This window comes from Vigna unguiculata, chromosome 8 (assembly GCF_004118075.2).
Source record: "Vigna unguiculata cultivar IT97K-499-35 chromosome 8, ASM411807v1, whole genome shotgun sequence".
NCBI lineage: Eukaryota > Viridiplantae > Streptophyta > Magnoliopsida > Fabales > Fabaceae > Vigna > Vigna unguiculata.
Genome location: NC_040286.1, coordinates 31,675,106 through 31,687,569, shown reverse-complemented (window position 1 = coordinate 31,687,569; position 12,464 = coordinate 31,675,106). Strand labels below are relative to the sequence as shown.

The 12,464-nt window shown below is 56.8% G+C and overlaps 4 protein-coding genes across 4 annotated transcripts; 3 read left to right on the top strand and 1 right to left on the bottom strand.

Annotated features, from left to right (window-relative positions):
• Window positions 1–525: 525 nt before the first annotated feature.
• On the bottom strand, window positions 526–1,566 carry LOC114195109 (sporozoite surface protein 2-like). The gene is made up of 3 exons (XM_028085503.1): window positions 1,359–1,566; window positions 703–949; window positions 526–649 (listed from the first exon to the last, which is right to left on the bottom strand). The coding sequence occupies exons 1-3, from the start codon at window positions 1,564–1,566 to the stop codon at window positions 526–528; spliced, it is 579 nt and encodes a 192-aa protein (XP_027941304.1).
• Window positions 1,567–6,036: 4,470 nt separating this feature from the next.
• Window positions 6,037–7,399, top strand: LOC114195108 (acidic repeat-containing protein-like). The gene is made up of 2 exons (XM_028085502.1): window positions 6,037–6,357; window positions 6,956–7,399. Exons 1-2 carry the CDS (start codon window positions 6,037–6,039, stop codon window positions 7,397–7,399), a joined length of 765 nt encoding a protein of 254 aa, XP_027941303.1.
• Window positions 7,400–8,014: 615 nt separating this feature from the next.
• Window positions 8,015–8,425, top strand: LOC114195107 (acidic repeat-containing protein-like). Its single transcript, XM_028085501.1, has one exon. The coding sequence runs from the start codon at window positions 8,015–8,017 to the stop codon at window positions 8,423–8,425; it is 411 nt and encodes a 136-aa protein (XP_027941302.1).
• Window positions 8,426–9,586: 1,161 nt separating this feature from the next.
• LOC114195106 (acidic repeat-containing protein-like) lies at window positions 9,587–10,325 on the top strand. Its single transcript, XM_028085500.1, has 2 exons — window positions 9,587–9,642; window positions 9,971–10,325. Exons 1-2 carry the CDS (start codon window positions 9,587–9,589, stop codon window positions 10,323–10,325), a joined length of 411 nt encoding a protein of 136 aa, XP_027941301.1.
• The last annotated feature ends 2,139 nt before the right edge of the window (window positions 10,326–12,464 follow it).

Genomic DNA, 12,464 nt, shown 5'->3' with positions numbered 1-12,464 from the left:
GTCTGTTTGGATCGTTGAGCTCGTCTATTATCTGGCCTGTCCCGGTCGTTTGGCCCGTCCTCGTTGTCGAACCTCTCTGGGTCATCGGGACCTCTGGGTCGTCTTGCCCGTCTTGGTCGTCCTGCCTGTCGAGGTCATCGCGCCCGTCTGGGCCGTTGTGCCTGTTCGAGCCCCACGACACGGACGGGTCTGACGACTTGGACGACCCAAACGGGTCCGACGACACGGACGTACCCGACGATGAGGACGGGATAGACAACTCGGACATGCCATATAACACGAACGGGCTCGACAATCCAGATGGGTATGATGACCCAGTCAAGCTCGACGACCTGTACGAGCCTGACGACCAAGACGACCCGAACGAGCCCGATGACCCGGACGGATCCGACGAGCCAGACGGACCCTACGACTCAGACATCCTGACCGACACAAATTGACCGAACTGGACTGGTGATATGACCCTTCGGGTCATCGGTCCCGTCCGCGTTGTCGGGCCCGTTTGAAACATCTAGCCCGTTTGGGTCATCGTTCCTGTCTGGATCGTCGAGCCCGTCTGATATCTGGCTTGTCCAGGTCGTCTGGCACATCCTCGTTGTCCGGTCCGTTCGCTTTGTCTGGATCGTCCAGGTCATTTGGCCTGTTAGGCCTGTTTGGGTTGTCGAACCTCTCAGAGTCGTCTAGACCTCTGGGTCGTCTTGCCCGTCTTGGTCGTCCGGCTTGTCCAGGTCGTCGCTCCCGTCTGGGTTGTTGTGCATGTTCGAGTCGCTAGTGTTGTCCGCGTGGTCAGGCTCAGCCGGGTCATCAAGCCCGTCTGGTTCGTCAAGCTCGTCCGTGTCATAGGGCTCGTCGGGATAATCGTGCTCGTCTGTGTCGTCGGGTCCATCCGGATCATCGTGCCCGTCTGAATCATCGGATCCAGCTGGACAACCTGGACAAGCAAGATGACCTAGACGGGCCCAACGATTTAGAAGACCTCAATGATCTGGACAAGCCCAAAGACGGATGAGTCTGAAAATCCGAACAATCGGGACGGCCCGAATGAGCCCGACAACACGGAAGGCCACAACGACCCGAAAGAGCCCCACGACACGAACGGGTCCGACGACTTGGACGACCCAAACGAACCCGACGACACAGATGTACCCGACGATGAGGACGGGCCAGACAACTCGGACGACTTCGACGATCCAGATGGGCACGATGACCCGATCGAGCCCGACGACCTAGACGAGCTCGACGACCCAGATGACCCGGACGAGCCTTATGACCCGGGCGAACTCGATGACCCGGACGGATCCGACGACCTAAATGGGCCCGACGACTCGAACAACCCGACCGACACAAATCGGCTTAACCGAACAGGCCCAACGACATGGATGATCGGTCGAACCGAACGGACCCGTCTGGATCGTCGAGCCTGTCTATGTTATCTGGCCTGTCCGGGTCGTTAGGCCCGTCTTTATTGTAAAGTTCGTTCGCGTCGTCAGGCTCGTCTTCATCGTCTAAGTCATTTGGCCTGTCCGCCCTGTCTGGGTCGTCGAACATGCCAGACAACTCAGACATGCCAGATAACACGGACGACTTCGACAATCCAGATGGGAACGATGACCCGGTCGGGCCCGACGAACTGGATGAGCCCGACGACCCAGACGACCCGGACGAGCTCGATGACCCGGACGAACACGCAGACTCGGACGAATTTGACGACCCAGACAAACTCGACGACGCGGATGGCCATACGACTCAGACAACACGATTGACACAGATCGGCTGAACCGGACAGGCCCAACGACATGGATGATCGGTCGACCCGGATGGGCTCGACTACCAGATGGGTGATATGACCCTGTGGGTCATTAGGCCCGTCTACGTTGTCGGGCCTTTTTGGAACGTCTAGCTCGCCCAGGACGTTGGGCCCATTTGGGTCATCGTTTTCGTCTGGACCGTCGAGCCTTTCTATGTTATCTGGCTTGTCTGGGTCGTTTAGCCCGTCTTCGTTGTCAAGTTCGTTCACGTCGTAGGGCTCGTCTTCGTCGTCCAGATCATTTGGCCCGTTAGGCCTGTCTAGGTCGTCGAACCTCTCTAACTCGTCGGGCTGTGTGGGTCGTCTTACCCATCTTGGTTGTCCGGCCTGTTTGGGTCTTTGTGCCTGTTTGAGTCGTCAGTGACGTCCGCATCGTCGGGCTCGTCCAAGTTATCAAGCCCGTTTGTGTCATCGGGCCCGTCAGGATAATCGTGCCCATTTGTGTCTGCTTGTCCGAGTTGACGGGCCCGTCCGCGTTGTCAGACTCGTTCGAGTCATTAAGCGCATCTGGATTGTTCGTGTCGTTGGGCCCGTCCGGGTCGTCGGGCTCATTCGGGTCATCGTGACCGTCTGGATCATTGGGTCCAGCCAGACGACCTGGACAAGCAGGATGACCTTGACGGGCTCGACGATCCAGAAGACCTCAATTATCTGGATAGGACTAAAGATGGATGAGCCCGAAAACCCAAACGGTCCAAACGACTCGAACGAGCCCGACGAGTACGACGACATGGACAAGAATGACGTCCTGGACGGGCCCAATGATCCAGACAGGCACATGACCCGGTCGAGCTCAATGAGCTTGACGCGCACGATGACACGGAAGGGCTCAACGACCCGAATGAGCCCCACGACACGGACGGGTCCGACAACCTGGACGACCCAAACGAACCCGACAACACAGACGTACCCGACGATGAGGACGAGCCAGACAACTCGGACGGCTTCGACGATCCAGATGGGCACGATGACCCGGTCAAGCCCGACGATCTGGACGAGCTCGACGACCCAGATGACCCAGACGAGCCTTATGACCCGGGCGAACTCGATGACACAGACGGATCCGATGACCTAAATGGGCCCGACGACTCAGACAACCCGACCGACACAGATCGGCTTAACCAAACAGGCCCAACGACATGCATGATCGGTCGACCCGGACGGGCTCGTCTGCGTTGTCGGGCCTGTCTAGATCGTCGAGCCCGTCTATGTTATCTGGCCTGTCCGGGTCGTTTGGCCCGTCTTCATTGTAAAGTTCGTTCACGTCGTCAGGCTCGTCTTCATCGTCCAAGTCATTTGGCCCGTTCGTCCTGTTTGGGTCGTCGAACCTCTCTGAGTAGTCGGGTCGTTTGGGTCGTCTTGCCCGTCTTGGTTGTCCGGCCTATACGGGTCATCGCGCCTGTTTGGTCTTTGTGTCTGTTTGAGTCGTCAGTGGCGTCCGCATCATTGGGCTTGTCCGAGTCGTCAAGCCTATTTGGATCGTCTAGGTTGTCTGTGTCATCGGGCCCGTTGGGTTAATCGTGTCGATCTGTGTCAGCTTGTCCGACGCAAAGGTACCGTTTGTGTTGTCAATCTTGTTCGAGTCATTATGGATTGTTCGTGTCGTTGGGCCCGTCCGGGTCGTCGGGCCCATTCGGGTCATCGTGTCCATTCGGGTCATCGTGCCCGTGTGGATCATCGGGTCCAGCCAGACGACCAGCACAAGCAAGATGACCTGGACAGGCCCGACGATCCAGAAGACCTCAATGATCTGGACAGGCACAAAGATGGATGAGCCCAAAAACCCAAACGGTCCGGGCAACTCAAAGGAGCCCAACGAGTACGACAACCTGGACAGGAACGAAGTCCTGGATGAGCCTGATGATCCAGACAGGCACATGACCTGGTCGAGCCCGACGAGCTTGATGGGCACGATGACACGAAAGGGCTGAACGACCCGAAAGAGCCCCACGACACGGACGGGTCCGATGACCTGGACGATCCAAACGGGCCCGACGATGCGGACGTACCTGACGATGAGGACGGGCCACACGACTTGGACATACAAGATATCACGAACAGGCTCGACGATCCAGACCGGCATGATGACACGGTCGGCCCCGACGACCTAGACGACCCGGATGAGCCCGATGACCCGGACCATCTCGATTACCCGGATGGATCCGATGACCTAGACGGGCGCGACGACGCAGAGGGGCCCTACGACTCGGACGTCCCGATCGACACAGATCAGCCGAAACATATAGGCCCAACGACATGAACGGTCGGTCGACCCGGACGGGCCCGACTACCCTGACTGGTGATATGACCCTTCGGGTCATCGGGCCACTTCGCGTTGTTGGGCCCATTTAGAACGTTAGGCCCGTCTGGGTCATCGTCCCTCTCTGGATCGTTGAGCCTGTCTGTTATTTGGCATGTCCGGGTCGCCTGGCCCATCCTTGTGGTTCGGTTCGTTCGCGTCTTCGAGCTCATCAAGATCGTCTAGGTCATTTGGCCATTTAGTCCTGTTTGGGTCGTCGAACCTCTCTAAGTCGTCGGGACCTCTTGGTCGTCTTGCATGTCCGGGTCATCGCCCTCGTCTGGGTCGTTGTGCCTGTTCGAGTCGTCAGTGTTGTCTGAGTCCTTGGGCTCGTCCGAGTAGTCAAGCCCGACTAGATCGTCAAGCACGTCCGTGTCATCAGGCCTGTCGGGTTAATCGTGCCCGTATGTGTCGTCGGGTCAAACCGAACGACCTGGACAAGCAAGATGACCTGGACGTGCCCGACGATCCAGAAGACCTCAATGATTTGGACATGCCTAAAGACGGATGAGCCCGAAACCCCGACCGATCCGGACGACCCGAACGAGCCTGACGAGTACGATGACCTGGACAGGAACAACGACCTACACGGGCCCGATGATCCAGACAGGCACATGACGCAGACCCGCCCGACAGGCAGAACGACACGGAAGGTCTCAACGACCCGAAAGAGCCCCACGACATGGACGAGTTCGACGACATGGATGATCCAAACAGGCCCGACGACGCGAACGTAAACAACGATTAGGACGGGCCAGACGACTCAGACATGCCAGATAACGCGGATGAGCTCAAAGATCCAAACGGGCACGATCACCCGGTCGGGCCGTATGACCTGGACATGCCTGACAACTTGGATGGGCCTGACGACCTAAATGACCCAGACAAGCCCGATGACCCAGACGAATCCGACAACCCAAACGGACCTGATGACGCGGATGGGCCCTACGACTCGGACAACCTGACCAACATAGCTCAGCCGTACCAGACAGGCTCGACGACATGGACGATTGATCAACCCGGAGGGGCCCGACGACCTAGACGGGTGATATGACCCTCCGGGTCATCGAGCTTGTCTGCGTCGTCGGGCCTGTTTGGATCGTTTAGCTCGTTCGGAACGTCAGCCCCATCTGGTCGTTTGGCCCATTCGAGTTATCGGAGCCATCTGGGTCGCCTGGGTCGTTGGAACTGTCATCTTCGTCGGGTCTTTCTGGGTCATCTTGCTCGTCTCGATCGTCGAGCCTGTCTATGTAATCTGGATTGTCCGGTTCGTCTGGCCCGTCTTCGTTGTTTGGTTGTTCGCGTCATCGGGCTCGTCTTGGTCGTCCAGGTCATCTGGCCCGTTAGACGTGTCTGGGTCGTCGAACCTCTTTGAGTCGTCGGGTCGTCTGGGTCGTCTTGCCCATCTTTGTTGTCTGGTCTGTCCGGGTCATCGTGTCAGTTTGGGTCTTAGTGCCTGTTTGAGTAGTTAGTGTCGTCTGCATTGTCGGGCTCGTCCGAGTCGTCAAGCTCGTCTGTGTCAGCTTGTCCGAGTTGACGGGCCCGTCCGCGTTGTCAGACTCGTTCTTGTCATTAAGCGCATCTGGATTGTTCGTGTCGTTGGGCCCGTCCGGGTCGTCGGGCACATTCGGGTCATCGTGCCCGTCTGGATCATTGGGTCCAGCCAGACGACGTGGACAAGCAAGATGACCTGGACGGGCTCGGCGATCCAGAAGACCTCAATCATCTGGATCGGCCCAAAGACGGATGAGCCCGAAAACCCAAACGGTCCGAACGACTCAAACGACCCCGACGATTACGAGGAGCTAAACAGGAACGACGTCCTGGACGTGCCCGATGATCCCGACAGGCACATAACCCGATCGAGCCCGGCGAGCTTGACGGGCACAACGACACGAAAGGGCTCAACGACCAGAAAGAGCCCCACGACATGGACGGTTCCGACGACCTATACGACCCTAACGGGCCCGACGACAAGGACGTACCCGACGATGAGGATGGGCCAAACAACTCGGACATGCCAGATAACACGGACAGGCTCGACGATCCAGATGGGCACGATGACCCAGTCAAACCTGACGACCTGGACGAGCCTGACGACAAAGACGACCCGGACGGATTCGACAAGCCAAACGGGCCCGATTACGCGGATGGGCCCTATGACTCGGACATCCTGACCAACAAAAATCAGTCGAACCAGACTGGTGGGATGACCCTTCGGGTCATCGGGCCCGTTCGTGTTGTCGGGCTCGTTTGGATCATCTAACCCGTCTGGGTCATCATGCCTGTCTGGATCGTTGAGCCTGTTTGTTATCTGGCATGTTCCGGTCGTTAGGCCGTCCTCGTTGTCCGGTTCGTTCGTTTCGTCGGACTCCTCTAGATCGTCCATGTCATCTGGCCCGTTAGGCCTGTTTAGGTTGTCGAACCTCTCTGAGTCGTCGGGACCTCTAGGTCATCTTGCCCGTCTTGGTCGTCCGGCCTGTCCAGGTCATCCCGCCCGTTTTGGTCGTTGTGCCTGTTTGAGTCGTCAGTGTCGTCCGCGTCGTTAGGCTCATCCGGGTCGTCAAGCCCGTCTAGATCGTCAAGCTAGTTCGTGTTATCGGGCCCGTCAGGTTAATCGTGCCCGACTGGGTTGTCGGGCCCATTCGGGTCATCGTGCCTGTTTGGATCATCGAGTCAAGCCAGACGACCTGGACAGGCTGGACGATCCAGAAGACCTCAATTATCTGGACAGGCCCAAAGACGAATGAGCCCGAAAACCCAAACAGTCCGGACGACCCGAAGGAGCCTAGAGAGTACGACGACCTGACTAGGAACGACGTCCCAGATGGGCCCGATGATCTAGACAGGCACATGACTCGGTCGAGCCCGACGAGCTTGACGGGAGCAACGACACGGAAGGGCTTAACGACCCGAAAGAGCCCTACGACACGGACGGGTCTAACGACCTGAACGACCCGAACGACCCAAACGAACCCGACGACACAGACGTACCTGACGATGAGGACGTGCCAGACAACTCGGACATGCCAGATAACACGGACGGGCTCGACGATCCAGATGGGTACGATGACCCAGTCAAGCCCGACGACCTGTACGAGCTTGACGACCAAGACGACCCGGACGAACCCGATGGCCCAGACGAACTCGATGACCCAGACAGATCCGACGCGTCAGACGGGCCCTACGACTCGGACATCCTGACCGACACAAATCGGCCGAACCGGACTGGTGAAATGACCCTTCGTATCATCGGGCATGTCCGCTTTGTCGGGCCTGTTTGGAACTTCTAGCCCGTCTGGGTCATCGTGCCTGTCTGGGTCATCGTGCATGTCTTGATCGTCGAGCTTGTCAATTATCTGGCCTGTCCGGGTCGTCTTGCATGTCCTCGTCAGGCTCATCTAGATCGTCCAGGTCATTTGGCCTGTTAGGCATGTTTGGGTTGTCGAACCTCTTTGAGTCGTCGGGACCTTTGGGTCGTCTTGCCTACCTTGGTCGTCCGGCCTGTCCAGGTCATCGCGCTCGTTTGGTTCGTTGTACTTGTTCGAGTCGTTAGTGTCGTCCGCGTCGTCAAGCTCAACCAGGTCGTCAAGCCCGTCTGGTTCATCAAGCTCGTCCCTGTCAACGGGTCCATTGGGTTAATCTTGCCCGTCCGGGTCGTCGACTAGATGACCCAAACGTGCTCGACGACACGGACGGGTGCTTGTCTGGATCATCGGGTCTAGCCAGACGACCTGGACAAGCAAGATGACCTAGATGAGTTCGACGATCCAGAAGACCTCAATTATCTGGACAGGCCCAAAGCCGGATGAGCCCGAAAACACAAACGGTCCGGACGACTCGAACGAGCTCGACGAGTACGACGAGCTGGACAGGAACGACCTCTTGGACGGGCCCGATGATCTATAATGGCACATGACCCTGTCGAGCCCGACGAGCTTGACGCGCACGACGACACGGAAGGGCTCAACGACACGAATGAGCCCCATGACACGGACGGGTCTGACGACCTAGACGACCCAAACAGGTCCGACGACATGGACGTACCCGACGATGAGGACGAGATAGACAACTCGGACATGCCATATAACACGAACGGGCTCGACGATCCAGATGAGTATGATGACTCAGTCAAGCTCGACGACCTGTACGAGCCTGACGACCAAGACGACCCGAACGAGCCCGATGACCCGGACGGATCCGACGAGCCAGACGGGCCCTACGACTCGACCATCCTGACCGACACAAATCGGCCAAACTGGACTGGTGATATGACCCTTCGGGTCATCGATCCCGTCCGCGTTGTCGGGCCCGTTTGAAACATCTAGCCCGTTTGGGTCATCGTGCCTGTCTAGATCGTCGAGCCCGTCTGTTATCTAGCTATTCCAGGTCGTCTGGCCCGTCCTCGTTGTGTGGTCCGTTCGCTTCGTCTGGATCATCCAGGTCATTTGGCCTGTTAGGCCTATTTAGGTTGTCGAACCTCTCTGAGTCGTCTAGACCTCTGGGTCGTCTTGCCCGTCTTAGTCGTCCGGCCTGTCCAGGTCGTCGCGCCCATCTGGGTCGTTGTGCATGTTTGAGTCGCTAGTGTTGTCCGCATGGTCAGGCTCAGCCGGGTCATCAAGCTCGTCTGGTTCGTCAAGCTCGTCCGTGTCATAGGGCCCGTCGGGATAATCATGCTCGTCTGTGTTGTCGGGTCCATCCGGATCATCGTGCCCGTTTGAATCATCGGGTCCAGCCGGACGACCTGGACAAGCAAGATAACCTGGACGGGCCCAACGATCCAGAAGACCTCAATGATCTAGACAAGCCCAAAGACGGATGAACCTGAAAAGCCGAACAATCGAGACGACCCTAATGAGCCCGATAACACGGAAGGCCACAACGACCCGAAGGAGCCCCACAACACGAACGGGTCCGACGACCTGGACGACCCAAACGAACCCGACGACACATACGTACCCGACGATGAGGACGGGCCAGACAACTCGAACGGCTTCGACGATCCAGATGGGCACGATGACCCGGTCGAGCCCGACGACCTGGACGAGCTCGACGACCCAGATGACCCGGACGAGCCTGATGACTCGGGTAAACTCGATGACCCGGACGGATCCGACGACCTAAACGGGCCCGATGACTCGGACAACCCAATCGACACAGATCGGCTTAACCAAACAGGCCCAACGACATGCATGATCGGTCGACCCGGATGGGCCCGTCTGCGTTGTCGGGCCCGTCTGGATCGTCGAGCCCGTCTATGTTATCTGGCCATTCCGGGTCGTTTAGCCCGTCTTCGTTGTAAAGTTCGTTCGCATCGTCAGGCTCGTCTTCATCGTCCAGGTCATTTGGCCCGTTCGACTTATCTGGGTCGTCGAACCTCTCTGAGTCGTCGGGCCGTTTGGGTCATCTTGCCCGTCTTGGTTGTCCGGCCTGTACAGGTCATCGCGCCCGTTTGGTCATTGTGTCTGTTTGAGTCGTCAATGGCGTCCGCATCATTGGGCTTGTCCGAGTCGTCAAGCCTGTCTGGATCGTCTAGGTTGTTTGTGTCATCGGGCCCGTTGGGTTAATCGTGTCGATCTGTGTCGGCTTGTCCGACGCGAAGGGACCGTCTGCGTTGTCAAACTTGTTCGAGTCATTATGGATTGTTCGTGTCGTTGGGCCCGTCCGAATCGTCGGGCCCATTCGGGTCATCGTGCCCGTGTGGATCATCGGGTCCAGCCAAACGACCTACACAAGTAAGATGACCTGGACAGGCCCGACGATCTAGAAGACCTCAATGATCTGGACAGGCACAAAGACGGATGAGCCCAAAAACCCAAACGGTCCGGGCAACTCAAACGAGCCCAACGAGCCCGATGATCCAGACAGGCACATGACCTGGTCGAGCCCGACGAGCTTGACGGGCACGACGACACGAAAGGGCTGAACGACCCGAAAGAGCCCCACGACACGGACGGGTCTGACGACCTGGACGATCCAAACGGGCCAGACGACTTGGACATACAAGATATCACAGACGGGCTCGATGATCCAGATGGGCACGATGACGCGGCCGACCCCGACGACCCAGACGACCCAGATGAGCCCGATGACCCGGACAAACTCGATTACCCAGATGAATCTGAGGACCCAGACGGGCGCGACGACGTAGAGGGGCCCTACGACTCGGACGTCCCGATCGACACAAATCAGCCGAAACTGATAGGCCCAACGACATGAATGGTCGGTCGACCCGGACGGGCCCGACTACCCTGACTGGTGATATGACCCTTCGGGTCATCGGGCTCGTTTAGAACGTTAGGCATGTCTGGGTCATCATCCCTCTCTGGATCGTTGAGCCCGTCTGTTATTTGGCATGTCCAGGTCGTCTGGCCCATCCTTGTGGTTCGGTCCGTTCGCGTCTTCGGGCTCATCTGGATCGTCCAGGTCATCTGGCCCGTTAGGCCTGTTTGGGTCGTCGAAACTCTCTAAGTCGTCGGGACCTCTAGGTCGTCTTGCATGTCCGGGTCATCGCCCTCGTCTGGGTCGTTGTGCCTGTTCGAGTCGTCAGTGTTGTCCGCGTCGTTGGGCTCGTCTGAGTCGTCAAGCCCGTCTGGATCGTCAAGCACGTCCGCGTCATCGGGCCTGTCGGGTTAATCATGCATGTTTGTGTCGTCGGGCCTGTCCGAGTCGTCGGGCCTGTCCGAGTCATCGGGCCTGTCCGAGTCATCGGGCATGTCCGAGTCATCGGGCTTGTTTGGGTTGTCATATGACCTGGACAAGCCCGACGATCCAGAAGACCTCAATGATATGGACAGGCCCAAAGACGGATGAGCCCGAAAACCCGAACAAGCCCAACGAGTACGATGACCTAGACAGGAACAACGACCTGCATGGGCCTGATGATCCAGACAGGCACATGACCCGCACGAGCCCGACAGGCCCAACGACACGGAAGGTCTCTACGACCCAAAAGAGCCCCACGACATGGACGGGTTCGACGACATGGACGATCCAAACGGGCCCGACGACGCAGACGTACACGACGATCAGGATGGGCCAGACGACCCGGACATGCCAAATAACGCAGATGAGCTCAAAGATCCAAACGGGCCCGATGACCCAGACGAGCCCGATGACCCAGACTGATCCGACAACCCAGACGAACCTGATGACGTGGATGGTCCTTAAGACTCAAACAACCCGACAAACACAGGTCAGCCATACCAGACAGGCCCGACGACATGGACGATTGGTGGACCCGGACGGGCCTGACGACCTAGACGGGTGATATGACCCTTCGGGTCATCGAGCTTGTCTGCGTCATCAGGCCCGTTTGGATCGTTTAGCTTGTCTGGAACATCGAGCCCATCGGGTCGTTTGGCCCATTCGAGTTATCAAAGCCATCTGGGTAGTCTCGGTCGTCGGGACTGTCATCTTCGTCAGGTCCATCTGGGTCATCGTGCTTGTCTGGATCGTCGAGCCTGTTTATGTTATCTGGCGTGTCCGGGTCATCTAGCCTGTCACTGGTCATGGTCGTTAAAGATTTAAACAATGTTAGCAAAAAAGGACCCAATTGAACAAAATTGACGAAAATTGGGACCTATTTGAGCACAAAGCCAAAATTAGGACTTATATGAAAAAACTTGACAAAAATTGGGACCAAAAAGGTATTTTAACCTAAAAAATAATATATTTTTCATGTTGAAGATGAAAGCCCATGGGTCGGCCTTGACCCACACGGCTTTTGTAGGGTTTTTGGCCTTGTGGGTTTCTTTGATGGGTGCCTTTTTCGATGTGGGTTTTTTGGTCTTAGCCCACATGGGTCAGGGCCAAGCCCTGTGAGCTAGGCCAAATTGACACCTCTATATGCATCTATTTCGTTTTTAGGTACTAGCCATTTTCATAAGAAAAGTTGTGAAATGAAATTCTATTAATTTATATTTTATAGTTTGTACCGTAGGGTCCAATCCCCCATAATAGCTAATCGACACTCAAAGAAGTTCACGCAACACCAATCGACGTCAAACCGAGCCACCCTAACCACATCGCTAGTTATCCAATGATCCAACAACTGGGATTGAAGTCGTCACTACTTGATGTGGCAATTTCTCTAGAATGATAAAAAGAGCTCAAAAATTGAGCGGCTGAAAGCCGGGATTGAAGTTGTGACTACTTGATGTGGTAATTTATCTGGAGTGATAATAAGAGCTCAAAACCGAGCGATCGAAGGCAACGCGTGACGCCAGGGTGACCTCATGCCATATTTGCTTTGCCAACAACTAACTGAAAATCACATTGAGATTCTTCTTGATGTTTGCAACCATGATTGCACATTGTGGCCCTTCGCAACACCAGCCATGACTTGCCATTCTCATT